Source organism: Anomalospiza imberbis, chromosome 3 (assembly GCF_031753505.1).
Source record: "Anomalospiza imberbis isolate Cuckoo-Finch-1a 21T00152 chromosome 3, ASM3175350v1, whole genome shotgun sequence".
NCBI classification, from domain to species: domain Eukaryota; kingdom Metazoa; phylum Chordata; class Aves; order Passeriformes; family Viduidae; genus Anomalospiza; species Anomalospiza imberbis.
The window spans coordinates 94,255,603-94,282,392 of NC_089683.1; the positions used below are offsets into that span (position 1 = coordinate 94,255,603).

The 26,790-nt window shown below is 39.7% G+C and overlaps 1 protein-coding gene and 1 long non-coding RNA gene across 3 annotated transcripts; one reads left to right on the forward strand and one right to left on the reverse strand.

Moving 5' to 3' along the window:
- Nucleotides 1–753: 753 nt before the first annotated feature.
- On the forward strand, nucleotides 754–25,619 carry LOC137471457 (uncharacterized). The gene is made up of 2 exons (XR_010997620.1): nucleotides 754–848; nucleotides 24,989–25,619. It is a non-coding gene; the product is annotated as an uncharacterized lncRNA (long non-coding RNA).
- COX7A2L (cytochrome c oxidase subunit 7A2 like) lies at nucleotides 19,766–26,163 on the reverse strand. 2 transcript variants are annotated; one of them, XM_068185836.1, is made up of 3 exons: nucleotides 25,805–26,163; nucleotides 21,073–21,204; nucleotides 19,766–20,161 (listed from the first exon to the last, which is right to left on the reverse strand). In XM_068185836.1, the coding sequence occupies exons 1-3, from the start codon at nucleotides 25,874–25,876 to the stop codon at nucleotides 20,018–20,020; spliced, it is 348 nt and encodes a 115-aa protein (XP_068041937.1). In that variant the 5' UTR covers nucleotides 25,877–26,163; the 3' UTR covers nucleotides 19,766–20,017. The 2 variants fall into 2 exon arrangements, with proteins under 2 accessions (XP_068041937.1, XP_068041938.1); XM_068185837.1 differs by lacking the exon at nucleotides 21,073–21,204.
- Nucleotides 26,164–26,790: the final 627 nt, after the last annotated feature.

Below are 26,790 nucleotides of genomic sequence, written 5' to 3' on the forward strand. Positions count from 1 at the left end.
ATTTCTTTACAGATCTCTAAGCAGTAAAAAATTTTCTCAGACCAAAGGAATCAAACTAGGCTTGCTTAACTTGCTCTTGCAAACACAGGTGTGTTGCATCCCAAATTATCTGCCAGGCTGCTCTCAGCAACATTGGCAATTCTCACACCTAAAACTGAACTGCTAAGTCTAATTTTCACAGTTTGACTGCTAGGGTAGAAAGTTTTTGAAACAGCACAGACCTTAAGACAGCTATTTTTGTTTTTTTTTTTTTTTCCCTGATAATCAGTCTTCTGTCTAATAGTTGGTTTTGTATTATTTCTGAATGTTCAACTTTTATTATCATAGTGATGGAATTAAGGACCAAATAGGAACCAAGCCCACGTGTACCAAAAATTTTGCAAAACTACAAGTTCTTTTCCTTCCAAAGAATGAAAACTTGGAGTGGGAAGGATTGAAAATTATGCAGATAAAGGAATCAGTGTGACTGCAGGAGGGGTTAGCTTATTCTTCTGATAATGAATTACTTTTTTCTTTCATTTGGAAAGGATGATTCCACTGGGCTTTCTGAGGGATTATTTTTTCCTCTGGTTGTTAGGGTAAGACTTCAAGGATTTTCTCCTAAAGAAGAGGAGTGGAAGGATGGACAGAACAGTGCTGGGATGAGGAAATTACACCAGTCTGAGTAGGAGAGCAAAGAAATAAATACCCAATCAGCAGGTGGTGGAGACTATCAGCTGGGTGTCATCCTCATTATCTGCTTGGGGGCTGGTGCTGCTGCAGGCAATACTTCCTGGTTTGGTTCCCTGCTGAAAGTCCTTCCTCATTCCAGGAACAGCAGCGCTGGAGGAGCTTGTATGTTTTTAGAGGTATGTGAAGACTTTCTGAGTTGGGTTTGGTAGTTTCCATGGGCTGATGGTGGTGACCAGCTCCACCTCAGATCCTGAAAGCACAAGAGAAGCCCATCATATGAATATGGCTGCAGGATGGGATCCCAGGACCTGGGCCTGCCAGTGCTCACCCAGGAGCGAGAGTTTAAAGCTAGAGAGGGTTTTAAACTATCCAGGTAAGGTAGGGCACGACATCCGTGTGGGATCAGATCCAAGCAATTCTAAAGGCATCACAGTGAAACATATTCTGCTTGTTAGTCAACTGCAACTAGACTTGGAGAGCTGAAAAGATTAATTTTGTTTGCAGACTGAGCACAGGGAAGGATTTTTGGATGAGCCAAAGCAAATTTTCTGTCTCTACAAGTAAAGGTATTAAAACTGCATTACCTTTAAGATATTTGTGCTCTGTGATGTAGTGCAGCTGAAAAGTTAAATTGACAGTAAATTGGTGTGCTACTTGCATTTAGTATTTATTTTCATTAGAAGCAAAAGGTTGTTGGGGTTATTCTTAAAGAAATTGTCATGGCATATTTTGATATTGTTTGTATAGGACCAAAAAGCTTGTGGAAACTGCATGCTTAATTTTGAGTACAGGAGTCTTATAAGGTTCTGTTCTTGAAGTGTATGTTTGTTTTTTTTTTTTTTTTTTAAATCTTGGTGACATAGGGCTTCTCTGGCTGCAATTGTCACTCAGCACAAATGAGATTACAGTAACTTTCTCCAAATAATCTTTATACCTCCAGAGAGAGAGATTTCTATGAACAACATATTTCCTCTAACAGAAAAAAAAATCACTTTTTTTAGCATCATCTTATACCTTATGGAAAGGAGATGATGGAGGGAGTGAGGAATAAAAATACTTTTCTTCTAAAATTTCAAGGGAATTCTATTCTTCATATCTCTTTCATGACACACAAGTTTCTTCCCTTCACAGTTTCTGTATTTAAGCTTTTGGTAACAGACTCTGCATAGTTATTTATATATTTTGTTACATTATTTTACGGAGAAGATTAATACTCAATATTCTACTAAAAAATACTACCTCAAAATTATCCTAAAGTATATGAGCTTGATGTTCTGGCTTAGAGCAGAAAGACAGAAACTGATAAATAGTTATTGGATCCTTCTTCATGAAGTAATGCTTCCTGTCATGTGTGATTTGGGGGGAGTTTGCCTGCTTTATTGTTTTGTTGTTCTTAATGTAATGGGTTTTCTTATTTATATAATTGTTATTATTATTCTGTTGGTTACTAGAACATAAAGGCTTTCCTTCAGTGCTGCCATCTTAGAGAAACGTCCTTATCAAGATTTCTCTTCCCAAGCTGTAATTAATCTGGTCTAGGTGGCTCACTGAATAATTACTCATCTCTTCTGGCATTTCATGAAGCTATTTAATCTCTTATTCCTTCAAACAGCAAATGTTCCATAGTTGACAGGTATCATTTTTAACTTCTTTCATAGTGCAGAGATAACACTCACTTTGGGGCATGGTAATACCACCCTGCTAACTCATTTGCTTCCCACTTACGTTCTCGCACATTCCTTTGAATTCTTCATCTGGTTGTTTGTACTAAAGAAATTAATCTACCAGAAAAAAAAAAGGGGGGGTGTTTATTACTTATTTCAGATTTTTCTATGAAGCTTTTGGACCACAGCTTAATTTCTCCCCATGACTTCCGCTGTCAGCTTCGGCAGTAGTGTCCAAAGGTTGCAGAGGGGATGGCTGTCTCACCCTGTGTGCAGAACAGCCCTTCTTCTGAAGGATGTGGAATAAGTGTTGGGTAGGATCTGCAGAGGTGGAGAGGTGTTACTCTTGCCTTCTCATGAGCTACTCTTGGACTGCTGAAAGCTGTGAATCTCACAATGCAGCTGAAGCCACAAGCTTGCACAATCTCCTTCATTCCCCATGCTTGCTGGAGTTTGTACTTGACCCAATAAGCAGGACAGAAACACACAACACTTCTCTCTCTCCCCAGAATTGACTGTGAGGAAGTATCTAGATAGAAGAAATTGCTGTTCCTATATGGCATGTTCTGATAGGTGGAAAAATGCCTCTTTGCATTAGTGGCAACTTTTCCTGTTTGCATGCAGAGGTTATTCTTTATAGCTAATTTTTACGTGGCAAATAACCCATGTGTTATTCTTCATGTGCATTAATGAGGTTTAAAACCAGTTTTCAGTGTTGTTTCAACTGGCTTAGAACTATCCAAGAGAAATTATCAGCCTGTAGTCTGCTGGGACTGTGAAAACAAGTTTTTGGTTTCCTCTGTAAACCTAGAAGGAAGAGATGGGAGGGAGGAATTTTTTGTTCTTGGCTTATTTTTTTCCCTTTAAACAGAGACCGCAGTGTGTGTGCATACACCATTCAAATGAAAGAGTTAAGGTGACTCATTAAAAACAAAGAAAGGGTAACAGCACTATCTCTTCTCCTGCAATCTACTATATACTACACTGCAGTAGTTGAGTATTCCCCTGGAAGGGGATAAAGAGCAAACCAGAGGGTGAGAACATGGTGTACAAGGTGGCGGGGAGGACACTCAACTGGAAGAAAGTAGACCTCTGTCTCAGCTGCTGATGTGTACTCTGTGAAAAATGAAAGTGCATCAAGAAAGAGAAAGCAAGCCACTGAGTAATCTCTGGCAGATATTTCAAGCATTTCTGTAGAACAGGAGAGAACAGGTTGCAGGCAGGGAAAATTTGAACACTAATTGCTGTGCTGTAAATGTAGCCCTTCAACAATATGTGGGCACATACTCCTATTAAGACTTCATGCATGTAGCAAAAGAAAGACTTAGTGTTAAGGCATGAGAATTAGCCAAAAAAGGAGTAGGTTTGGAATGAGTGTCACAGAAAGCTGTACATTGGAAGGGACCTCTGAATCTCACATAGTGTAGCTTCATTGTCTGAACAGGGCTTACTTTAATGTTAGTTAGAAAAGGTTGATACGTGTAAGTTTCCCATCTGGTATAATGAGACTTCTTCTAAATTGCTTTCATTTCCAAAAGCAAAACATGAATCTTAGGAAGTGCTAGAAAATGAATCATTTGCATTCACATTACATCGGTCTAGTTCAATAAAGCATCATATGCCAGTCACAAATGGGGCACTGAGGCAAGGTGTTGCAAGCTATGCCAAGGAGTAAAAAAGAACTGGATCTAATCTAGGAAGTGAAGAAGCTTGTGATGCATAATAAAGCAACAGAGGAAGATTAACAGAGGGAGCACAATTAAAAGAAAACTTCAAATAAAACAGAAAAGCTTGGCTGCTTATTAGTTTTGCTAAATGACTTAACAACTGCTAACATGGAACAGGAAGCACAGAACAGCTTTTCAAGTCTTTCTCTCTTTTTTCTCTTTTGATTAATGATCAGGAGATTATGGTGTTAGAAAGGGAAAGATCAGGTTATGCACAGATTGCTCCTGGCATGGCTCGTGTGAAGATAAAGGCTATAATAGATTACATAGTTCAGAGTACAAGAGCTGGAAATTTTAGCATGACAACCAGAAGAAGCATTTTAATGCAGATTAAATAATGGTATTTCACTGGAAGTGTAAACAAGTGTTCAATTTAAAGTCCATGAAGATTGAAGGGAAACTATTTAAAATTGTCAGCCAGAGGAAACCTTGGAGTGTTAGTGTCTGTTCTCAGTGTTAATTAGTTTTCAGAAAGAAAAATTATACTTTCATAAAGGATTTTTGATGTACTTGAGAATGGTACACAGACAAAGAGTGTTTTCCTGCTTGCTAAAATCATCTGCAGGTGGCCAGGCACTGTAGTCCAGGGGGCAGTTGGGCAAGGAACATAGCAAGGTCCCACCTTCTGTTTCATGAGGTGACTCTGTGCAGGTGATAGGGCTTTGCTGAACACTAGGCTTAGATTCAAAGTTCAGATCTTAAACAGAGTATGAGGGAGAGAAAAATGCTTGGCAAGGTGAGGTGAAGCCACAGAGTGGTGTTAACTGGGAGAATCCCTGGGGTAGCTGTGCAGCTCATGCTGCCTTTCATCACTGCAATTGGATTTTTCTGCACCCTTGCTGTTTACGTAGGAAGGGTAATATGGAGATGACATGAGGGAAAGATGTGTCCAAAGCCAATGGAGTTGCTGGTTCTGGCTATATCCACGTGCCTCTTCTCACCCAGGGCTCTGGTGCAGAAACACGAGAAGTGAGGAGAGTCACAAACTGTTCACAAAGGGCGTGTACAAATTGTCTTAAAACAAAAAGAAAAAAAGGTGGACTAGGAAAGAGAAAACCAGGTTGGCTGCATACCTAGATCTTGTGAATTGTGGATATAAATGTTTCTTACATTCTCAGGTAGAGTTTCTTTAAATTTCAGAAATTACATGTTTTCATCATGTAGTCAAGAGATTTACTCCACTGGGTGTCTGTCTCTTTTCATATTTCAAACCATATTTTATGCTGGAATATTTTTGGACTTTGTAAGGGTTTTGTCATTTTAATATTCTCCTGTGAGAAGAAGATGTGTTTTCTTCTTTTGTCCTTAGTTCTTGTCTTAGATATCTGGTGCTCCTATTTCTTAAATGTAGCCTCAGATAGAAATTTGTTATGTTCCAACTAGAAAAACACAAAAGAAAAGGTTATTAATAACTGGAATTCATCTGTAAATGTTTGTACAATCCTCTCTGCAGATGTTCTTACATAGTGGTAAATAATACTTTTGTGAACATGACTAAGCATTGCAAATAAATATGAATATAAATGTGCCTATTTTACTGGTACTGTAGACTAGACATACAGGGATTGAGTTGTACAGCTGAAGTTGTTTCTGTCAATAGTCAACATCAATCCAGCACTGTGAGGCTGGAATAATAACAACAATAAAAAAGAAAATTAATGAGCAGTAATGTAATCAGATGAGGGAGGGTTTAGAACATGTACCTGGCCTGATTACAGATGGAAAGAGGGCTGTTCAATTTGTAGGTGAATTTAGAATAATGACCCTTAGAGTGTAGACTACAGTGGAAGAATAGCTGCTAATTGGAAAGTTGCTGCTGCATGCTGAATGGGAGGTTGACTGGCGAGCTAATTTAGAAACATCCCCAGACGATTTCTGCTGAAGGCTCAATGACAGAGAGCAAGGGACGTGAGGATGAGACTGGCATTGAGGGTGAGCCAAAACCTTCGTTTTCAGATGATTTGCCAACACAGGATTTGTCTGAACTGCATTGAGACCAACTTGTTACCCTGTCTGTAGGAACTCCCTTGGTCCCAGGGGACAATATTCTCCATTTGCAGGGAAATTTATAACCCTGTACTTTGTGTTGAGAGATTGACAGTGAAACACATGCTGTGGACTCTGTGAATTCAAGCCTCTGGAAAAAAAAACTGCAAAACCAAAGATATCTCAGTCTGAATACTTTTGCTACACCAAGAAGACAAAATGAAAATGTTAAATGTCAGGAGTGGACAGGAAGACTTAGTATGAGAAATGCTGTGGTTTGGGCTGGTAAGATTCAGAATGTCTCTAAATGCAAACAAATACCATTCATAATGCTTGGTGAGATTGTTTTGGCAGGGATCTGGCAAAACTGTGATGGCGAATTCCAGCTATTTGGTCTATATCAGCCAGAGGGAGTTTGTGTGGATGTCTGAGCCTGGCCATTATCAGTCTGACAGCTATTGCTTGTCACTGGAGCAGGACCATGCACGGTGGTGGGACGGCAGGGCTGAGACTCATTGTGTGCTAACTGGTTTCTCAAAGCAAAAAGTTCTCAGATGGAGTGAGTCGAGGTTACCTCCACTGCCTGCCTGACCTGAGACTTAAAGCACTCTTATTTGCCTCATTATTCTCTTCAAGGTTTTGGGAGGAAGCTGTGGTGCTGCCTTTTGAAGGCTGAAGGACCCAGTATCAATTGTCAGACCATCCACATTGTATCTGATGCAGCAAAAGGTAGAGCACAAGGTGTCCCCTTGTCCCATGTGCTTGTGGAGCAGATGGGTTCAATTCCCAATTGCTTTTCCAGCAACTGGAGGATTTTATACTACAGCAATGCTCTTACTTTTTTTTTTTTTTTAATATAATTAATGAACTTTTAAAAACTTCCTAGTGGGAGTGTGGGTCCAACATAGCAAATATCAGCCAAGCGTGAAGCATTTCTGAGAATAAAGCTGAGACACTGCTGTGCTGGGGGAAATGGGGCAAAAATGGTGCACTGAGCTGGGAGCTTAGAGCCTGGTGGCTAAAGCTAAAATTTAGACAATCTGCCTGCCTTCCATCTGCAACTGTACAAAGCCAGTTTCAGCATACCACCCACTTTAATAGCTTAGACCTTTTTTTTCTCAGGCTTTATTTCTGCCTTAGGGGGAAATGCTCATATGTACCACTATTCTTTTTTACCCTCTCCTTAAGAAAGGTTTTAACATAAACCCAAAAGCACTCTGAGACTAAAGGAAGCTGACCTTTCTTTATTTTAAAGGCAGTGTGCAACAGGCTTTGTGGATTCTAATCATGCACAGAATTAATGTAATGATTTTTAAATGAGACAACATATTATGATTAAAACACCAACTGGTGAATGAGAGCAATAAAAGTATTAGAGGTTTTTATCTTCTGAGTATTGTGAGTTCAGAGCTCACTAATAACCTTGGGTCTCAGGATGCTAATAATAACACTTGATGTTGCTAGGGAATGGTGCTGCCTGACACATGGTGAATTCTGTGTGGTAGGATATGCCTAAGGCATGTTGGCAACTTGCTAAATCTTTTTATTATTTTATTGATCACAAAAATTCTTTGATGACCCACAAATTTGGATGCAGTTTGCAGTGTTTGTTCACGTTACTTGTCCTGATTAAGTGGCTTATTAAACAGCATTTTACTGCAGCATGACTACTTTGGATATTGGTTGCTGATGACAGTGCTCCAGGTGTAGTAGCATGCAGTGGGTTGGGTTTTCCAATGGTCTGACAACTATGTGCCACTAAATTGCTACATATCTTTAGAAATTGTGTACCTCCTTGTACCTTCGCTTAAAAAAATGGAGCTTACCAGAAAAGAATTTATGGAAAATTTCATTTCTTCCTCCCCTTTTATACTGCTTGCTACTCAGGATTTCAATATTTATTTAGGGCAAATACTGATTTTCACATTTGTAGGTTTTCTTCTTTTCAGATATGCAATTGATGTTATTATCAGAAATGCACATTTTCAGTGCAATATAGAATGCCACAATGCCTCATTTAAAAAAAATAATGCAGACCTTGTAGTACTGCTGTGCCAGGTGGCAGATACAGCCGAGTCATGGTGCTCTGACAGATGAGGGCAGTCAGAGCACCTCAAAGAGGACAGTCATGGTTTCAAACCAACTTGGCCATGGTGTTTTGGTCCTATGGGCCATCCCAAGTTATCCTTTCACTCCTGCAGGCTATTAGTGTCTGATGCAGTGAAATTGTTCCTCTTTGCGTTGGCCAAAGCACTCATCTTCAGCTCTGTTGTACTTATTAAGGAATAAGGTTTACTGAAACATAGAGGTCAGTTATGCAATATGTGATTTAATCTACTCTCTGTCTACAGATCCCTCTCTGATAATGATTTAAATGTTGATCTCCTTCACAATACAGAAAATTAAATTTCTGGAAACATCCTCAAACTGATGCTTTGACAGAGTAGGAAGATGAGAAATTTGTGCTCTTAGTGTCAGAAAAAGCAGCAGAATGTACCTGCTGTTTGTGATTTGTTGGGGCTAAATTGCCACCTGTAATCTTGTCTGTCAGACTGTTGGTAGTGCCAGATTATTTCTATGTTGTCTGTTACCTGATTAAAATATTAAAGAGGATCCAGGACAAGTGTTACCTTGAAAGGAAGGGAGGAGGTTTGACAGACCAAGTGTGACTACCACAGGAGAGCAGGCGTGAACTGTTCTGCTGCACACAGAGAAGTTTATCTTGCCTTACCAACATCCTTTCACACTTCCCATGAATGTGGAGTGTCCTCTCAGTTTTAGCTGGAAATATCTACTCCTAAGTAGCTACTTAGAGATTTATTCAAATATGTAACATGGATTTGACTTTGACAAAAATAACCCTAGGAAAACTTGCCACTGTGACCATTGAGATCCTAAGATAGGTAATCAGCATCCATACAACTGTGTCTTGAAAAAAATCCATTCCTACAGTTTGAAGATGAAAGCATTGTTATTCAAAGTTCCATCTTCCACAGATGGTCTCTAACTTTTGCATTCTGCCTGTTCAAAACAGGCACTGAGTTAATTTGCTGTCCTCCCTCCATGTTTCACTAACAGGAAAAATTCCCAAGGTCAGCCTTGGGCAATGTAAATGTGGTGGCCACCACACTGCAACCCTGGCAAGTGCTGAATGTTCACTGTCCCCTTTGCAAAGCTGAACTGCAAGTGTTCATATTAAAATAAGAGCCACAGTCCTTGACGGGGACAAAAAAACTAAGAGTTGGCTAGGGATGCTAGGGCTCTGTCCTCATTTTGCAATTGAATTTTAGTTAAGGGAAAAACATCAGCTTATAGTGAAATTAAATATTGCAGATTCTCAGCAAAGCTCCTATTACAGAAATGAAAATGTTTGCCCAGCAGAAAGCCAAGGAAAACACTCCATCTCACCAGCCATTCTTGCTTGCCTTTGATATGTCCCTGTATAAAACAGATTCTGACTTCTGCTTCTTCTTAAAGCCTCAGGTCACCTTTGGGTGCTCCAAAATGTGTTTTTCCCCAATGCCATGTGTTCTTTTCAAAGTGGGGGTCAGTTTTGGCATAATCTTATGCTGCACCAATTTTGGGCACTTATCAAATTCAAATTAAGATATTTTGAAGATATGATTATCTTAAGCTTTCCATATTTTTGGAAAGGAGAAGGACAGGTCATCATCAAGGAAAAGAGAAGTATATTTACATGAAACATTGCACCATCCAAATTTAATATCTGGGGTTAAACACAAAGGTCAATGAATCAGAAACTGTTTTCAAATCATTCCAGCTAGAAGAAGCAGTATAGTCACTTTAATTAATAATTGAGTTTTAAGCACCAGACTGCTTTATATTGTGTTATTAAACTCTGGAGTGTTTTACATCATCAAAGTTCCACTAAATGGTAGAAATGAAATAATTTTCAAGTGTTCATCCCCAGACATCTTCATCTTGATGCTTATGCTCTTAGTATATATTTGTCTGAGAAATACTTGTAAACAAACTCTTTCCTGAGATGTTTGACTACCATCGTTGCCTTCTGAGAGGAGTAAGCTTTGCTCAGGCAGAGCTCTTGATTGTCTGTAATGGAAGGTCTGCCTTCTCCTGTCCACTCCTAGAGCAATAGCTCCCTTGGAAAAGTAGTTAGCCCGCATGCAATGGTGAAAATTAAAACTATTTGGATATTGACTTTGCATAGTAGTTTGGACATTCTAGGGAAACACTGCAGGGAAATTCAGTGTCATAAATTATATAATTCCTGTCTTTTGGATGCCATTTCCAGTTTTGCTTTTACAGACTCAGGGTTTTATGTCATGTGTACTAGTCTAAATTTATTAAAATCTGTGGTAGCTCACTGTAAAACCTCATTCAGAGTTTTTCCTTTTTTCTTTTTTTTCAGTCTCCATTATCCTTAATTAACCTTAAAATTAGTCTCTATCCTGATTTCCCTTTTTTTTTTTTTTTTTTTTTTTTTTTTTTTTTTGCATTGTACATTCTATTCCAGGGTGCTAACTCTACTCACTCATCTTTGTGAAAGGTAAATGTGTTTGTTAGAACACCATCAAGCCATTTACACTAAGAACCAGATGAATTTAGGTGTTTTTTTTTTGTTTTCTTAAAAACCTTCTGTCAAGGTAGTCAATTCCCATGGAATACAAATGATACAAGCTTGTCTTAAATTCAGTGAACAGTCTCATCTACACAAGGACAAAGAGACCTATAAGAAATTGTGCATGTGCTTCTGTACAATGGCTTCTAGAGTGGGATTGGGTTTCCTTCTGTGTTTTAGAGAGGGGTGGGGGCTTTTGGTTGTTGATGCTTTGTTTGGTGGGTTGGTTTTTGAGGGGGTGAGGGGAGATGGGCTGTCATTTAAAGGTTCAGAAACATTATGTATTTTATTTTGTTCTAAAGTTGACAACTTCTCAAGGCTAGATGATCTGAGATTAGTACATTTTGTTTCAAAGCAAATGGATTCCTTTAAGATCAACAAGAAATGTCCCAGAATTTTTCTTACCCTTAGAGGGCCATTGAATTAAAATGTCATTATCCTAAATTTACTTTGAGCAGCTATAACTATTACAGCAGATAAAATGAGAACCACACCTCTTGTTTTTCTTTCCCCAATTTCTCTTGTGCAAGTCATGAAATAGATTTCAAACCTTTTGTAACAGGATTGAAATGAAAATCCTATAGTTAATTTCTAAGAAAATGTTATTAATTAAGGATTAATAAAGTAAATCACATTTGATTTGCAACCAAAATTATACAAATAGCTAAAAATAAAGGGCCATTTTGCTATTTTAAAAATGGACCTGTTGCAAGTAATAATAGAGCTTGGTCTAAATTCTACAAAAATAAAATTTATAGTGATAAGATGATGCTGCAAGGCCATTCAAGCTGCCAGATCCAATGGGCTCTTGTGGCTCACAGAACACAACTGCTCTCCACAAACACAGCTCTGAAGTTGCTCATAGCTGTTAGTGCCATCGCTACTAAAAAATGCTCCTTTATCTTAGAACAGATAAAGACCTTGTATGAGATAAAGGTGGTTTCAGAGTGAATCTAAGATATGTATTACATGTACTTAAGATTAATTCCAGGGTGTCTGGCCATAAATTATTCTTTGTTGCAAAAACATTATAGCAAATACACCATTACTTCTACATTGGTTTCTGCACCCTTTCATGTATCTCTCAGGTAAAACTCCAGCCAAGATTCACATGGACTGTAATATTTGGCTTCAGTCACAGAGTTGGGTGTATTGTAATTAGTGCTGTGAGTAAATCAAAAGGACTTAGATCAAAATCAGAAATTGTAAATGGTGCATAAAAATATAACATTAAATCTCCAAGGATCTTATATCTATAGAAATACATTATAAAATGACTGTGAGGAACTTTCAATCTTAATTATACAAGACTAGTTCTTGCTCACTCTGCACTCCTAAGCAAAAGTAGATTTTTCACACCACTCTTGTACTCTTTATTTCAAGTCTGAAAAATAAAACAAATTGGCAAAAAGTGGTAGAACTAGGTTCAGGCAAAGCATATTTGTCCTTGTAGGGAAAGTCAAATCAGCATCTTGGGTCTATAAAGTATGTGGTACTCAGTGAAAAATTTGGTAACTCTTTTCAAATTAAAAACAAAAACCCTAAACATTTTGGTCATTGTAACAGTGTTTGGTGGTGGTAGATTGTGAGTCTACCATATACAAAGTGTTTTTACTAAATGCTCTGGTCTCATCACAAGGGGGAGATCTAAATCCCAGCCCTGTCAACCATCCTACAGCCTCTAGGTTATATTATCTCTGCAGGTGATCTCACCAGGCTGGTATGACAACACAGATTTATGTGGATACCTCAGATGGTAAAAGGACAAATTTATTATAATCGCTCTATAGTTTGGTCTGTACTTCGCATCACATCAACTTCACTGTCCTGAAAGAGCTTCACGATGGGTCACACGTACTGGCACAAATTCACAGTTGGCACTTTCATTGGCATCTTGCACAAGTGCTATGTCTGGAGTGCAGAGATGTGGCCTATTATGAAGGGCTTCATGGAAAAGAAATTGCTCTCTGCTACTTGATCTTTCTGACTGGGAGAGATTAAATATAGAAGGAATCTTGAGAGGGGAAGAATCTGTAGGTATTTCCTGTCAAAATCTGTAAAAATTGATAGAAACTCTGCCAGGTGTCTTGGTTTTATGGTTTGGCGTTTGTTTCTTTTTTCCCCTGCTGCTCTTTGCCCTAACTTTGAGTGTTTGTGTAACAGATCATTGCAACCCAAACCTAAAGAACTTTGTTCTTTGACTGGTACCACTTCCACTTTGGTCTGGATTTTGCCAGTAAGAATTAAACTTGGGCAGGTTGCTATGCAACCTACAAATTGTGCTGATAAAATGGTGAAGAGTGTGGAAAGACAATCTAAAAATGAGTTTATACCTTGCCAGAAACAAGACTTGTTCTGATTGAGCCTTAGGAGAATAGGATACATCAGATTTATGGCAACTTGGCAGGGCTCTTCTAGTGCTGCCACTGTGTGTACTAGCAAAACTGACTCTAAAAATGATAGCATATAGGATCTTTGCAATTTTGCCGCACAAAAAATGTGTGAATAGAAAACCACTTGTTTGAGACCACAAGCTCATTTGGAGACCATCATGCCTCCAGCATTTGCAGCTCTAGGACAGCAGTCATGCATCACCTCACAGTGTAAAACTGAAACAATTATTTAATGAGAAAAGGAGTAGCAAGGCATTTTTAGTGCATTTTTGCCTAATGAATGTTAAAATATGTAGTTTGACAGTGTGGTAGTAGTTAAACTCCAAATTGTTTAGAGTGGATTTCAACATGCTGGATAAAAACATGTGTTTTAAACTTTTCCTTTGTCTCATGAAGACATATTTTGTTGGGTTTTACATAACTTTAATTTCTTCAAGTCAGTGGTTCAAACCTGTTTGTTACAAGCAAAATGTTTGTTAGAGGTACTAGATTCCATTTACTTATTTATTGCTCTTCCTGGAAATATATTTTTCCTGAAGTACAACTGAAAACCAGAATTATCCTCGCAGGCACTGTGTATGCATACCTGTGTGTTAGTTCTGAGAAACAAAGCACAATTCCTCATTCATGCGCTGAGTTCAGCAACTTTAAAGCTTAGTTATGAGGATCAGAGTGCTAACACAAGATAAGATACAATAGTCATCTTTAGCAGAAATAGTTATAAAACCAAGGGATGTTAAGAGCAGTTCGGACTTGATTGAGCATTTGAAGACTCTTATGCAGGCAGTTAAAATTTAAAAAGATTAAAGGATAAATAGAGATCAGTGATCCTGATAAAATGTATGTATCAAGTGGTCATTTGAGTTTATAGTATACAAAAACCAGGAAGAAGGGATGACTCTAGTTAATATTGCGACTGACAGATTCTTTCTGTTTTCCCTTAGTTTGCTTTATCCAACATAATTTAAATTAAGAAGATGGAATTTGAGTCCAGGAAATCCATACCACAGTTTTTTATTGCAAGCTGTTAGTCAGTGAAAGTAAAGATATGCCACACACTTGGTAAATTTCCTGAAGGGCATGTGTGTTTTGGAATTATTCTAGTATTTTAATACTGTTGCATTTGGATATTGTGTTATGTTTACATTTTATACATATTGCAGCACAGAGAGATCAAATACTCGGCTTCTCTGCGGGCAGGCTACACAGGCATTTTCTGTGAGGTTTTGCATAACTTGGAATGTGTCTAAGTGAAAACTCACCCCTTTGTCTAGTGAGCCATTCTTCAGTGGCCATGGAAAGCTGCTACAGAACTTCAGGAAGGGCTCCAGGTGAAACCTGTAAGTCTCTGAGAGTGAAAAATCAAAAATCCCTATTTTGGTTTGTTTTGAAAATATGCATCTCTGAAAAGACACTGTAAGGATACAATGCTACAAGCTGCTTGGTGCCTCCACCTTGTGAACCTTATGTGGACTCCAACCTGCTTAAATGCAGAATAGGGTTTTCCTGTAGCTGCTGTTGTTTTGTAAGAGCTTAAAGTCTTGCCTCCTGTGACTTCTGCAGGGTTATGCTGCTGACAATGAATATGATGAAGTGTGGGTTTTGTTTTGCATATCAGCAGAATTGCTTCATCAGTTCCAATTAGAAGACTAATAAATTTTCCTTAAGCTTATGCAAGAACAAGCTTTAATATGTAGCACTTGTTCTTTATGCTAGAAAAATCTGCATTTCATTAGTCTTGTTCTCTTTGCCGCAAGTCAGGATCAAGGTGGTGGAACTGACATTTACAAGCTCTCCTCTCCACCAAACATGTTCCCTTTGTTTCCTTCCAGAGTGCTGTTCTGTTTTTAGTTTAAGGGAAGACACAATTTGCATTTGTGCAGTATTGTGGGTTAGACAATGTACAGCCTTCTCTTGTGAGTAGGTAAGCAACTAAAGATTAGAGATGATCTTCCTCACCTGCAACAAGAACCTTTCAAAAGGATAAGAATGGCTTCCTGTGGTTGGAAGAACATCTGGCTAACCCAGGCAGGGCATAATGAACTCTGCCATGGATGCTGTCAGCTCTCTCCATGCCTCAAGTGAGAGCTTTGTAATAGACACACACTATAATTGATGCCTAAATTTCCAATTTTGGGTGTGCAAAATTAGGGCTCAGTGGTGAAAAGTATCCAAGATATTTGAGGTAGCACCACACCAAAAACAGATAAAGCACTTAGAGTAAAATGAATACATGTGACTGAATTGTAAGGAAGATATGAAAAAGAATACAAAAATGCATTTGAGGTAACATGGCTTGAAGTGTAAGAATATTGCAGGGAAGAAGTATTTCCTCTCTTTCTTTGAAATACAGTCTGGTGCTTGTAAGCAGCTAGTCATTTGATGCCCCTATGTTTGCACACCTGCAGAACAGCTTCTTCAAAGACTTCTCACTAAAGTAAGACTTTCAGTGGGTTGGCAGGATCGTGTACTTGACAAAGGAGACTTCCAGGGCTTGTTCCAGCTTGATGAGAAAAAATACATGTGACAAATTATATGAATATTATATGAATATTTCAACATTTATTTTGAAGCCCTTAGAAACAATTTCATTTCTTTTGTGGGACAGAATATTTAAGAAATTATGTAAAAAAAGGAAGTGCTAGAAAAAATGTCATAGTCTTCGGAATAAAAATGTGGGCGTGAGGAAGGGGGAAAAGTGAGAGTGGTATGCAGCTGATGACATGAGGAAAAATACTTCCCCCTCTCTCCCATCTCCCCAGTTTTGCAGCACTGGATCCACCAGGCAAGATCATTCAGAAGAAACATTTTATCAGGGATTATCATGTCTCTTTGGAGTCAGAGGATGATTACTGCCTTCTTGTAGCCCCTGGGCTTGTAGGTCTGGGATGCCTGCAATAGACTGGGGGGTATATGTGTGAGAAAGCAGACCCTTAAACAAAACTTTCTTGTATTTTGAGATAATTAATATACAAAAAAGTGGTTCCTTCTGTCTAGTGACATATCCAAAAGCAGTCTAGGATCACGTGAGAAGCACCAGGAGATAAGATCTGGTGTTAGTGAAATACCACACTGATGCTTGACAGCATATACCTCGTTTCCTGATCCACAGGAATGCCTTCACTCCCTCTCACAGCAAATATGCTTCTATCTCTTAGTAATCTGTGCATCGTTTGCACTGCAGCTAACTGGAATTGTTTCAAATTAATGATCTTTTATAACTGAAGATGCAATTAGTACTGAATATGCAAAATGCTCAAAAGGTTGTTTATTGTGCCTACTGCTTGACATTAATGCTTAGAATACAGGCAAATTTTGACATTAATGCTTAGAATACAGGCAAATTCTTCCCACTGTCCATTTTAAATCAGAGATCAAGCTTTGGCTTCCCAGTGAAACTCTTCACTGAGGTGAAGAGCAGGCAGAGGGAAAAAATTACTATGTCATAAAATGCAGATATCTTGCACCTTTTTCAGAATAGTTTAGCATGATTTTACACACAACTTAGCCAACACATGCCCATTTTTCTCTTTGTAGAAAAGCATCTGAATTGTTCAAATTTTAGAATCTTCAGGGGTATGGTTTGTAAGAGAAATCACCAAAAAATCCCCCATCCAATCTGTGATTCTTAAAGCCTCTTGGAAGGCAGAAAGGAGGATAAAGACAGAAAAAGTACAGTGTGTATGTATGCAAAGAAACTGTTCTTAAACACTCATTTTGACTTCTTTTAGGTCTGTAAGATTAGATTCCCAATTTTCAAGTTTCTCATGTTTTTATTCCTTACAGCGCCTTTTAATTTGAAAGCTTTGCTTTAAGGCAAGATCAAACAGTTAAATATCTCAGTATGGAAATAATCAGTCTGTTGACAATTTCAAATGTTAAGGCAAAAGGCTGTTGAGACTGTATGGTCACACTACAATACTGTGGAAGAATCCCCTCCTTAACATACTTTAATTTTTAAAGCAGCTGTAAGATATATGTGCATACTATCAATGTCTTCTCAAATGCATTTATTCTACTACTCCCACGCAAAAGGTAGGGGAGGAGATCTTATTTAAAAACCATTACAAAGATATAACTATTGAATCCAGGTTGCCACAGAAATCATTTAAGGAAAACCACTGTCTCTCAACAATGAGATAATGCCATGGGGGATGGATGATTATCCATGAGATAATTTCATTCAAGTCTATTCTAAATCTCAGCTGCATTCCCTTCCAAACTCAGCACCTTGGGGTATGAGAGCTTATTATAATTTATTCTTTAATATACATTCAAGCCAAAATACTAGAGTATAAGCTATAATTTAAAAAAGGCTTTTTTCCCAACCCCCAGTCCTCTGTGTCGGTAAGTTGCATATTTTCTAAGAGAAAGATGGAGGGTCTTTATAAAACAAGAACACTATAAGGAAGTTGCAGTTCTCATCAGATCCTTACTTCTGGGGATGACAACTCACAATACTGAAGTACCCTTGATGCTGCAAGTCACCCCTGGTTCTCCTTATTTAAGTCTTCAACAATCAGGCCAGGGTCAGACTACTCCTTTTAGAGGTAAGGGTGTTCTTGAAGGCTTAAGATGATTATTAGGTCTCTGTATCACAAATAATAATTCAAAACACTTGGACCCTCTTGAATCCTCACAGGAGTCTGCCATCGGTATTTTAAAATAGATATATTTAAGAGTTGATTTATCATGTTGCGATTTTTTTCATGATGATCTCAAAAGTAATTGAGGAAAGGGGCAAGATTTTGCTGCCACAGACTAACACGGTTACAGCTTGGAAACTTTCTGGGTTTCCAGAGAGATGAGGCAGAAATGCAGTCTGCCCTTTCTCTCAGACCTGAAGCAGTACTCAATGGCTGCAGACGAGCCTCTTTGTTCTTCAATCCCCAACTGAACCATGGGTGTGAATCTCACAAGCTGAAGCAGAACTCTCATTCTGCTTCAACTGGGTCAGCTTTTGCGAGAAGGGCAAAGTGAATGAAGTTCTTCAAAATCCACACACTGGGGGCGAGAAGGGGGGAAAAGGTGCAATGGACTATGTAGTTTCTGTTTATTTGCAAAATCTGATGGGTAGTTTTTGTGCCTTTGGCATGCGTACTTAGCTGCTAAAATAGAGCTGGAAAAAGGGAGGCCCAAGGCAATTCTGAGAGCAGAATGGCTATCAGAATGGCTTCAGCCATGACCACTAACTGCAAGACATGAATCCAATGTCCTAGCTGAGTTAGTTTAAGCAAGCTGGGCCTGAGTGCTAAGGCTGTCATTCCTTCCACAAGAGTATTCCCACTGGCTAATGAGCTGTGGGATAACAGCTTGGTTATTTTACCAAATCCGCTTTAGCAACAAGCAGAAAGTTGTTACCCACTAGATAAGCGCTAAAAATAGTTGGTTTAAAACAAAAAAAAACCCCAGTACTATCACAAAAACAAACAAAGAAAATCCCTAACCCACCCTCCAATAAAACCAAAACCAAATCAGAAAATTAAGAGCATGGAAATACTCTGAACAGAGTTCGGCTTTATGAAAATCTATCTGTCAAGTTTATGTGCACAATATCCTTTATTAGAAAATTATCAGTAGAGGCAACACAATAGTCAGCTCCTGCAGAATTTATTCTATGCTATTCTTTGACTCTTGCTGTCCTTACAATACTATTTTTCATTGACTTAAATCTCTCCCATCCCGAAATACCAACATTGACTGAAACCTGAGATCACAGTACAAGTAGCTCTTTTCTTTCCTATAAAGCAGTAATAAGGCTTTGGTGTGACTTAAGTGGAAAAAAATCAGATCTTTTTTTTAGTAAAGATTGAAAAAAGGCAGTTTTAGTTTCCTTTATCAACTATTTTTCATATTTACTTTGAAGGTTGTTTCTGCACAGTTCTGAGATAGATGGGTTTTTACAAAGGCCAGCAAATCAATGTTCAGGGACAGAGGAGGAACTATGAAATTAGAGGATGCATTTTGTGAAGACTTGTATGACACTTGCAGTTCAAGGCTATGCTATTACAAAGGTAATAAAAAGGGTTGTATTGGCTTATCTCTCTCCCATCCACAGAAATGAGTGTACCTAAATAGCTATCTGCAGGCACTGGAAATAGTAAGCAGCTGAATTTTGACAGCAACCTGTTTCACCAAAAATTATAGTTAAACACACAGTGCGGTCTGGGAGAGGTTTTAAGAGATTTTCCATCTCAAAAAGATAACAGCAAGGTAGCTGAATCAATTTTATTATTTGAGATCTTCAAGTTGAACCTGTAAGTGTACCAATATGTTTATTTTACTACCAGGAGTGCTGAAATGCTCTGAAACTTTTGAGACTTGCCTCTTTTAGTATTCATGTAGCATATTAAAATAAAATACTTTATTGCATGATAATACAGTTTGACAAAGGAAACTCCAAAAACTGGTGTAACTGATGCTACAATAATGGTGCACTCTGCTGCATACAGTGATGCTACAGGTATGGAATAAATCCACTTTAAATGCTCCAGGGAGACAAGCCCTTTGTCCTACCACCAGAGGTGGTGTATTATTTATTAATGTACTAGGATTTGGAAAAGTATAGGACAGAAACAGGTTCCCAGTATGCTATAATTAAATTTTTTGCTTTTAAAAAATTTTAGTAGTCTCCTTCCACTAAGGAATGTGCTGCATAGCTCACAAATTATTTGTCCTGTTCTCTGTCTAACACTAAATTGGGGGAGAGATGGAAGGAAAAGATTAACTTTCTCCAACTGTTTATTAACTCCTGCAAGACAAGAAAAGCTACAGCCACATGTTAAAATATTGTATTTCTATATTTATATTGGTGTTTTAGAATACATAAGGCAACCGATTTAAAAACATTTTCTCCAAGAAATGCGATCTGAATAATGAACCCCAGGTGATCACAGGGAACAGATTTAAGTGCAAAGTGGCACATGCAGGAGGTTCTTCAGAGGAGTGCTGAGAGTCCCATGAGGTGTGGTTCATTTATTTTTGTTTCTTTGGCTGTGAGGAAATGAACAATGCTACCAGACAGTAGAAAGTCCCTCCTATTGTCAGAGCCATTGTGGTCCGATAGAGCAGCCTGTCTGGATATCCTAGCTTCAGGTGTACTGGCAGTCCATCTGATCTCTGTGGGAAGAGTTCAAGGAGAAAACAAGCAAAAAAGAAATTAACACCCATACTGAGGTCATTAAGGAATAAGCTACCTTGGGTAAATTAAGATACTTCCGAGAGGGAAACCTCCTGACAAATAGGCTCACTACAACCAAGTGTATTTTGTCTAGCAAGACAAATGCAAAGGCAAGTTAATTTTGTTAGTTAAAGCTGTTAAGTGCAAGCAGAAAGAATGTATCTTGAAATGTTTCTCAAGAGGACCTGGATGGGAGAAGTGTCATGAACAATAGAATGTGAAAAGATATGTATAAAAAATTATTCACCAAGTCAGACTGACACATTCCAAATGGAAGTGGCATGTAAGAGAGAAAAGGGAATATTATATAAAGCACATTCTTCAGGCTTAAAGAAAAGCTTAACTAATTTGTTTTAAGAAAAGTCCTACATTTAAAAATACCATAGCTAACAAACTGGCTTCGAAAACTTTATTGTGCTGCTCTTATAGTGCACTATAAACAGCTTCAGCAACATTCAAATTATTATACACAAAACAGTAACGATTTGCTTTGCTCTTCCACATCTGCTTTAAGGCACACACGTGGATTCCCAGAGAGAAAGTGCTTCCAATAGTCAAACAGTACAACAACCAATTTTAGCAAAAAGACAATGTTACTGCATTTATCCACTTTCTGTATTTATCTACTATACAAGGCATATTATATACTTGGTAGTATATAGTACAAGTAGTATACACTTTGTAGTATATAGTACAAGTACACAGGTTATACTGTACGTGACAGTTTCTTGACTAGACTTAAAAGAATTTAGGTATTGTAGAATGGCAAAAGTAGTTAGCTATGTTAAAATAAGGACAGATATGTCCCACTCTCCAGTTTTCTTTAAATTTCTCTCAAAATTGTCATTACCTGAAAAACTTTCTGTAGGTCTGGCACCTTGTTTGTACCCAAGAAAGGATCAGCTGCTGGTAAAGGTTTACTTGTCCCAAAAATCAGATCTGGGGATTCAGTGGGAATCACTGAATTCAATGGTTTGAGTCCCTGCATAAATAAAGATTAAAATATCAAGGTATATCACACTTGCAAATGTACCAATTGTTACATTAGGCAGGCACACTGCCAGTCATTACAAGGATACATTACAAAGAGTATTTATCTGGTATTAAGACTTGTGATAAATACACTGTTGGCCCACTGATATCTCAGTGACAGCTTGGGGTCAGAGCTTAGCAAGGAAAATAGCCTCCTTTCCAATCTCCTCATGGCATGAATTTATAGCTGTTATTTTTCTGTGCTGGTACTTAGTCCAAATTACTGCTTCTGTTTTGCACACAGACTAGCTAGGACTCTCACTGAGCAGTAGGATTAGGATCAAGGATCTCTGATGCTAGGGTCAGAGCGAGGAATGAGCTCTACCTCCTGAATGCTGCAAGCAGTAGCCATAAATAACTGGGCCTTAAATAATTTGGATGTATAGTTTGGGGGTTCAAAAAAAAAAAAAAAGTAAGAGGATCATTTGGGTCATACAGAAGTTGTAAGTGGTGCACAAGGCCCTTCAGAGACCCTGATATAGTAGATATTTTGTGCAGGTGTGACTACATCTTATAGTTCAAATGTTGCTGCAACTTCCCACACCCCAATGTACTCCCTATAAGCAGCACAGCTCAACTTCCTTTTGGTTCACAAGGTTGTACTGTACATTTGCCATACCTAGAAACTATATAATTCAGTTCTGTGATTAAGGGCACAAAGTCACAGCCAATATGAGGTGGCCTCCTTGTCTTCATTACTATAGTTAAATTTAAGTTGTCAAGACAAGCAGCAGTGATGTTTTACATTGTGGCTCTCAAAACAACTTGAGTTTTTTCTTAACTTGAGAGTTTTTTCCTAACTTGCCACAGAAATTAAAGGCATTGTACAGTTAGTTTAATGCAACAGGTATTTTTTACAAACAGAAGCAGCCACAGGACAAGTTAAGACTGCGCTGAAATTCTGGTTTCTGTTCAAAGGACTAGTTTTAGATGCATTTTATATTGAAGAGAACTGTCTGACAGTATTTGGAGCTGGAAACAGACTGGCACTCTCTTTTTTGTGCCAGCCATAGACCAGACATGTGTTTTCCTTATGCAAATTCTCTGCTACAACAGGCATCTTCAGCAGAAAAACCAGGTTTCTCAGCCTCCCAAAATACCCTGTGGAATGGCCATCAGTGCTACACCCTGAAGATGTGGGTTCAGCTTCCCACTCTTCTAGTGCCTGACTGAATATTGCAATCCACTTGGGACCTTTCTGGTTATGTTTTGAAAGGCAGCAGCAAAACTGAATTTCTTGGCACATTCAGTAACTACTGCCTTCCTACTGAGCAGGCTAGCACAGAAGGCAAGCACTGAATTATTTAAGACCAGAGACCAGTTCTGGCTACAGTGCATCTAAGAATCTAAGGAAGCATTACAGGAAGCATCTAAGGAACTATTATTAGCCAGGGGAAGTTACTAACTATATATTCAAGGCTATGTACCAGCTACATCAGAGGCCTTGAAGCAAGCAATTTTGGACAACTATTTTTGTCTATAGGACTTTTAAGTACTTTATTAGATTTGTCTTTAAAAAGTTGGTGATTTGACAGAAATAACTATAGAACAGATATTTATACTAAAAATGTGCAGGTGACTTCTTCTCCAAACTTTTTTGCATTCTTGATTGTTAGTATTGCAGCAAATGTGAAAATGCACATCTTTTCTGTGCCTTAAAGTTTCCAGTTCTGAATCTCCCTTCTGCTTTCCAGAGAGCCCAATGTTTTCAGGAGCAGTGCTATCTAATAACTTCAACAGTTAGTAAATCAACAACTGTAGGTTATTGCATACTTTTTCAGCCTTAAGAAAGTGACAAACTTCACTGTGAAATCAAATGGAACCAGTTCACAAAACTCACATAATCATCAATGTACTGGTGTAAATTACTTCCAAATCAGCATGGTGCCAATTAAGAACATCATTTAGCAATTTAAATAAAAAACATTAATGTTGTTCACTGGTTTCATGAAAGAGTACAACAAAACACATGCTGCAGAAGAGAGACAGTTCTGTTTGCCTAACCCAGCCACTGCATTAATTAGGGTTCTTCACCAATGTAAAATTTCACTTGAATTCTGTCCATAAATTGTGAGGCTCTTAGGTAAAACCACTTGAATCTTTGTACTGGGATGATGATCCAGTGACAGTGATCTTGTGTATTATCTAGGGCGTAAAAGGTTATGTATTATATTATTATAGATTACTTTATTATATTATTATAGATTCTCAACAAATTCTAAGAAATTCATATTGGCTAAAATCAAAATAACTGTGGCTCATGGGGCTTTAAATAGCTATAAGCAAAATAAGTTGTATGAAGTGAAGATATGGTAGTACAAGTAAATTTCTGCTAGGATCATGTTCAGTAGAAGAAATAGGGAAAAGTTAATGTACTTGTCCTCATCTGACACCATTTGAAACTGGTCCCAGAGACTATACTTTAAACATAAGCTAACTCTTTAGTATTTTTATTGAATTTTTAATGGTTATGGCAGTCATCATCCTCCTAAATATGAAGAATAATTTTGAAACTCTTTTACTTTTCAACCAGCTAAGGAAGTTCCCATTTATTCAAACAAGATAAATTGTTCAGACTACTTTATACCACTTTGATAAATGCAAAATTAAGTCTTCTAAGCATGCTAAGTCTGAGATGGAAAGAACAATACAGATTTCAAACTTGAGAGATTTTTTTGTTAGCATAAGCTGTTAGCTATTTTATTGTCAGCAAAATAATTTCTGAAATCCATTTAGACTGATATTTTGCAAGCCCACGGTAAGCTTAAACATGCAGCATAACAGTATTCTATTGGGAAGCACCAGAATGTAACAGCACAGAACAAAGAGAATTAGTATACTGCGTATTTTACCAAGGAGCATTTGAAAGGCAGGATGTCTTCACTTTTCAAGTAACATCAAAATAAACAGAAGCATAAAAAGCAAACCACTTTACATGCTGAACTATAGTTTTAATAAATGGAGCAATGAAATCAATAGGAAAAAAACTACTTTGTTTTGAACTTAACACCTTAACACTTAAGAGATTACCCTTATATTTCAATTGATGTTTATTGAAAACATTTTTAGCAGACTGATGCATCTAAATGTGTGACCTGGGAATTCAGTCAAGCTTAGGGAAAAAAAAAAGGAAATTCTACAAAAAAGCTGGCCTAATAACATTATAAAAAAGGACTGAAAGTAACTTTTAAAAATGTAGGAGGCTCTTACTGTTTAGGCTTGAAGCCCTTCCCCATTCCTCCCCCAAGCCTTTGCTCTCCACCATGTAAATGAAGTATCAGTGTTTATTCTCGGAACCTAACTTTGTCTAGAGAGGTAAGAAGTGTCCCAAACACTGCAGTAGTGCTGGATATATTGCTACTGTATAAGTGCTGTACATACTAGAATGTTTTTTATTCTGCTGTCTTCTGTTTCTTGCACCCCTGACCCCCGACAGCTATCCAGGAAGCCTTCCAAAGTGATGGGGAAAGACAAGGACAAAAAACCTTCTTGGCACAGGAACTGCCCTATCAGAAACTCTCTGTTCCTTAATGTTTATTTAAGATGCTAGGGTAATTCAGGATGGAAGGGCCCTCTAATGCTCTTTAGTCCAGAGCAAGGTGACACCAGGTTGCTGTGGGTTTTGTCTGGCCTGGCCTGGAAAGCCTCTGAGGACAGTGCACAGCCTCCCTCTCCAGGCAGCAGCTGCACTGCCTGACTCTTCCCACCACGAACATGTCTTTCCTTCTGTCCAGCCTGAACCTCTCTTCTTGCAGTTTATGCCTGGTGTCTTTTGCCTTCCCACCATAGACCACTGTGCAAAACCTGGCTCCATCCTGCTAACCTCAGCTGGCTGCTGACCTCTGCTGAACTTGCTCCAGTTGCCATTCCCAGAGCAGGAGGCCACAGCTGGACACAGCACCTCGATGTGATCCAGTAAGTGCTGAGTAGGGGAGAGTGTTGCTTTCCTCCATCAGCAGCTCACAGGGTGATACAGCCAGGAGGCTGCTGCCTTCCTGCCTCGCAGTACCTCCAGAGCAGCACCACAAAACTGCTGCCACCAGCCCCTCAGCTGCCACCTCATAACCATGCAGGGGCTCTACCTAACCCCAAACCATAACTCTAAACCCTACCCTGTAAAATGGAAAAAAAAAAAAAAAAAGGTGATGGAGTCGTTGTCCCCGGAGGTGTTTAAGGAAAGCCTGGACGAGGCACTCGGTGCCATGGTCCGGTTGACATGGAGGCGTTCGGTCACAGGCTGGACTCGATGATCTCGGAGGTCTTTTCAACCTGATTCTGTGAGTCGGTGATTTTAAAACCCCGCCAGGCACCGCTCAACTCTGGAACAGTCCTCTGTGATGAAAGCGCATTAATTTCTTCCTATAACCCCCAGCACATCCCAAAGCTGACTCGAGGGCTGCAGGGCAGAGCGCGCCTCCCGTCTCGCCCAAGGTCACACGAGGGGCCGGACGCGTTCGGTGCCGCGGGGGCGGCCGATCCCTCCCCCTTGATCCCTCCCGTTCAAACAACGCCCGCGGCGCCGCAGCCCCCGCCCGGGCGCGGGGTGTTACCTGTGGGGTGTAGGCGGCGGCCGCCGTGGCCCCGACGAGGCGCTGCGTGAAGCCGCTGAACTTGTAGTACATGGCGGGCCGGGGCGGGCACCGGCTGCGACGGCTCGGCCGAAAGGACCCGCCCCGCCCCCCGCCGGCTTCTTTGCGACGCCGTAACGTTCAAGGGCCCCACCGGCTCGCAAGGACGCCTGCGCGGGAAGGCGCGGAAAGAATGAGACTGGAAAAAAAAAAAAAGGTCCGAAAAATACAGCAGCCTGCACCAAAGCAGTGCGAGCTCGCCTCTCCTGAGCGCGGCCGCCGCTCGCGGAAACACGAGGCCGGCGGCAATTTCCAGTCAGGCGGAGAAGCTGAGCCCCCGGAGCGGCGCGGCGGCTGCGGCAGGGAAGGTGGGGGCGCGATGCGAGCCCGTGGCGGGAGGGGGCGTGGTTAGCGTCAGCCAATCGGCGCAGGCGGGAGGCTAGGCTCCGCCCACGCCGGGTGCCGGGGGCGGGCGGAGCGCGCGGGGCTGTGGCCGGGCCCGCGCCGCTCTGCTGGGCCGTGGCCAGCGGGGAGCCGCTGTGCAGCGAGCCGGCAGTCACAGAGTCACTTAGGCTGGGAAGGACCTCCGAGAGCATCGCGTCCCAGCTCGGAGCCATGGCCACCGTGTAACTAGAGCAGGGCACTGAGTGCACGTGCCGGCTCTCCTTAAACACCTCCGGGACGGTGACTCCACCATCCCCCGGGCAGATCATTTCAGTGCCCAGTCGCTCTTTCTGTGAAGAAATTCCCATCTAAACCTCCCCAGGCGCAGTTTGAGGTCATTTCCTCTCATCCTGCTGCGGGTTGCCTGACAGAGGCGGCTGATCCCCCCGCTGTCTACAGCCCCCTTCAGGGAATTGTAGAGTGACAAGGTCACCCCTGAGCCTCCCTTTTTTCTCACTAAATACCCCTAGCTCCCGCAGCTGCTCACAGGACTTGTGCTACAGACCCTTCCCCAGCTCCATTGC

Excerpts from the sequence above, each read along its gene's own strand:
- COX7A2L (XM_068185836.1), bottom strand. The coding sequence starts at position 25,876 with ATGTACTACAAGTTCAGCGGCTTCACGCAGCGCCTCGTCGGGGCCACG. Across the intron at positions 21,205-25,804 it reads CCGCCGCCTACACCCCACAG|GGACTCAAACCATTGAATTC; the intron begins GTAACACCCCGC and ends TTATTTATGCAG. Across the intron at positions 20,162-21,072 it reads ACCTACAGAAAGTTTTTCAG|AGATCAGATGGACTGCCAGT; the intron begins GTAATGACAATT and ends CTCTTCCCACAG.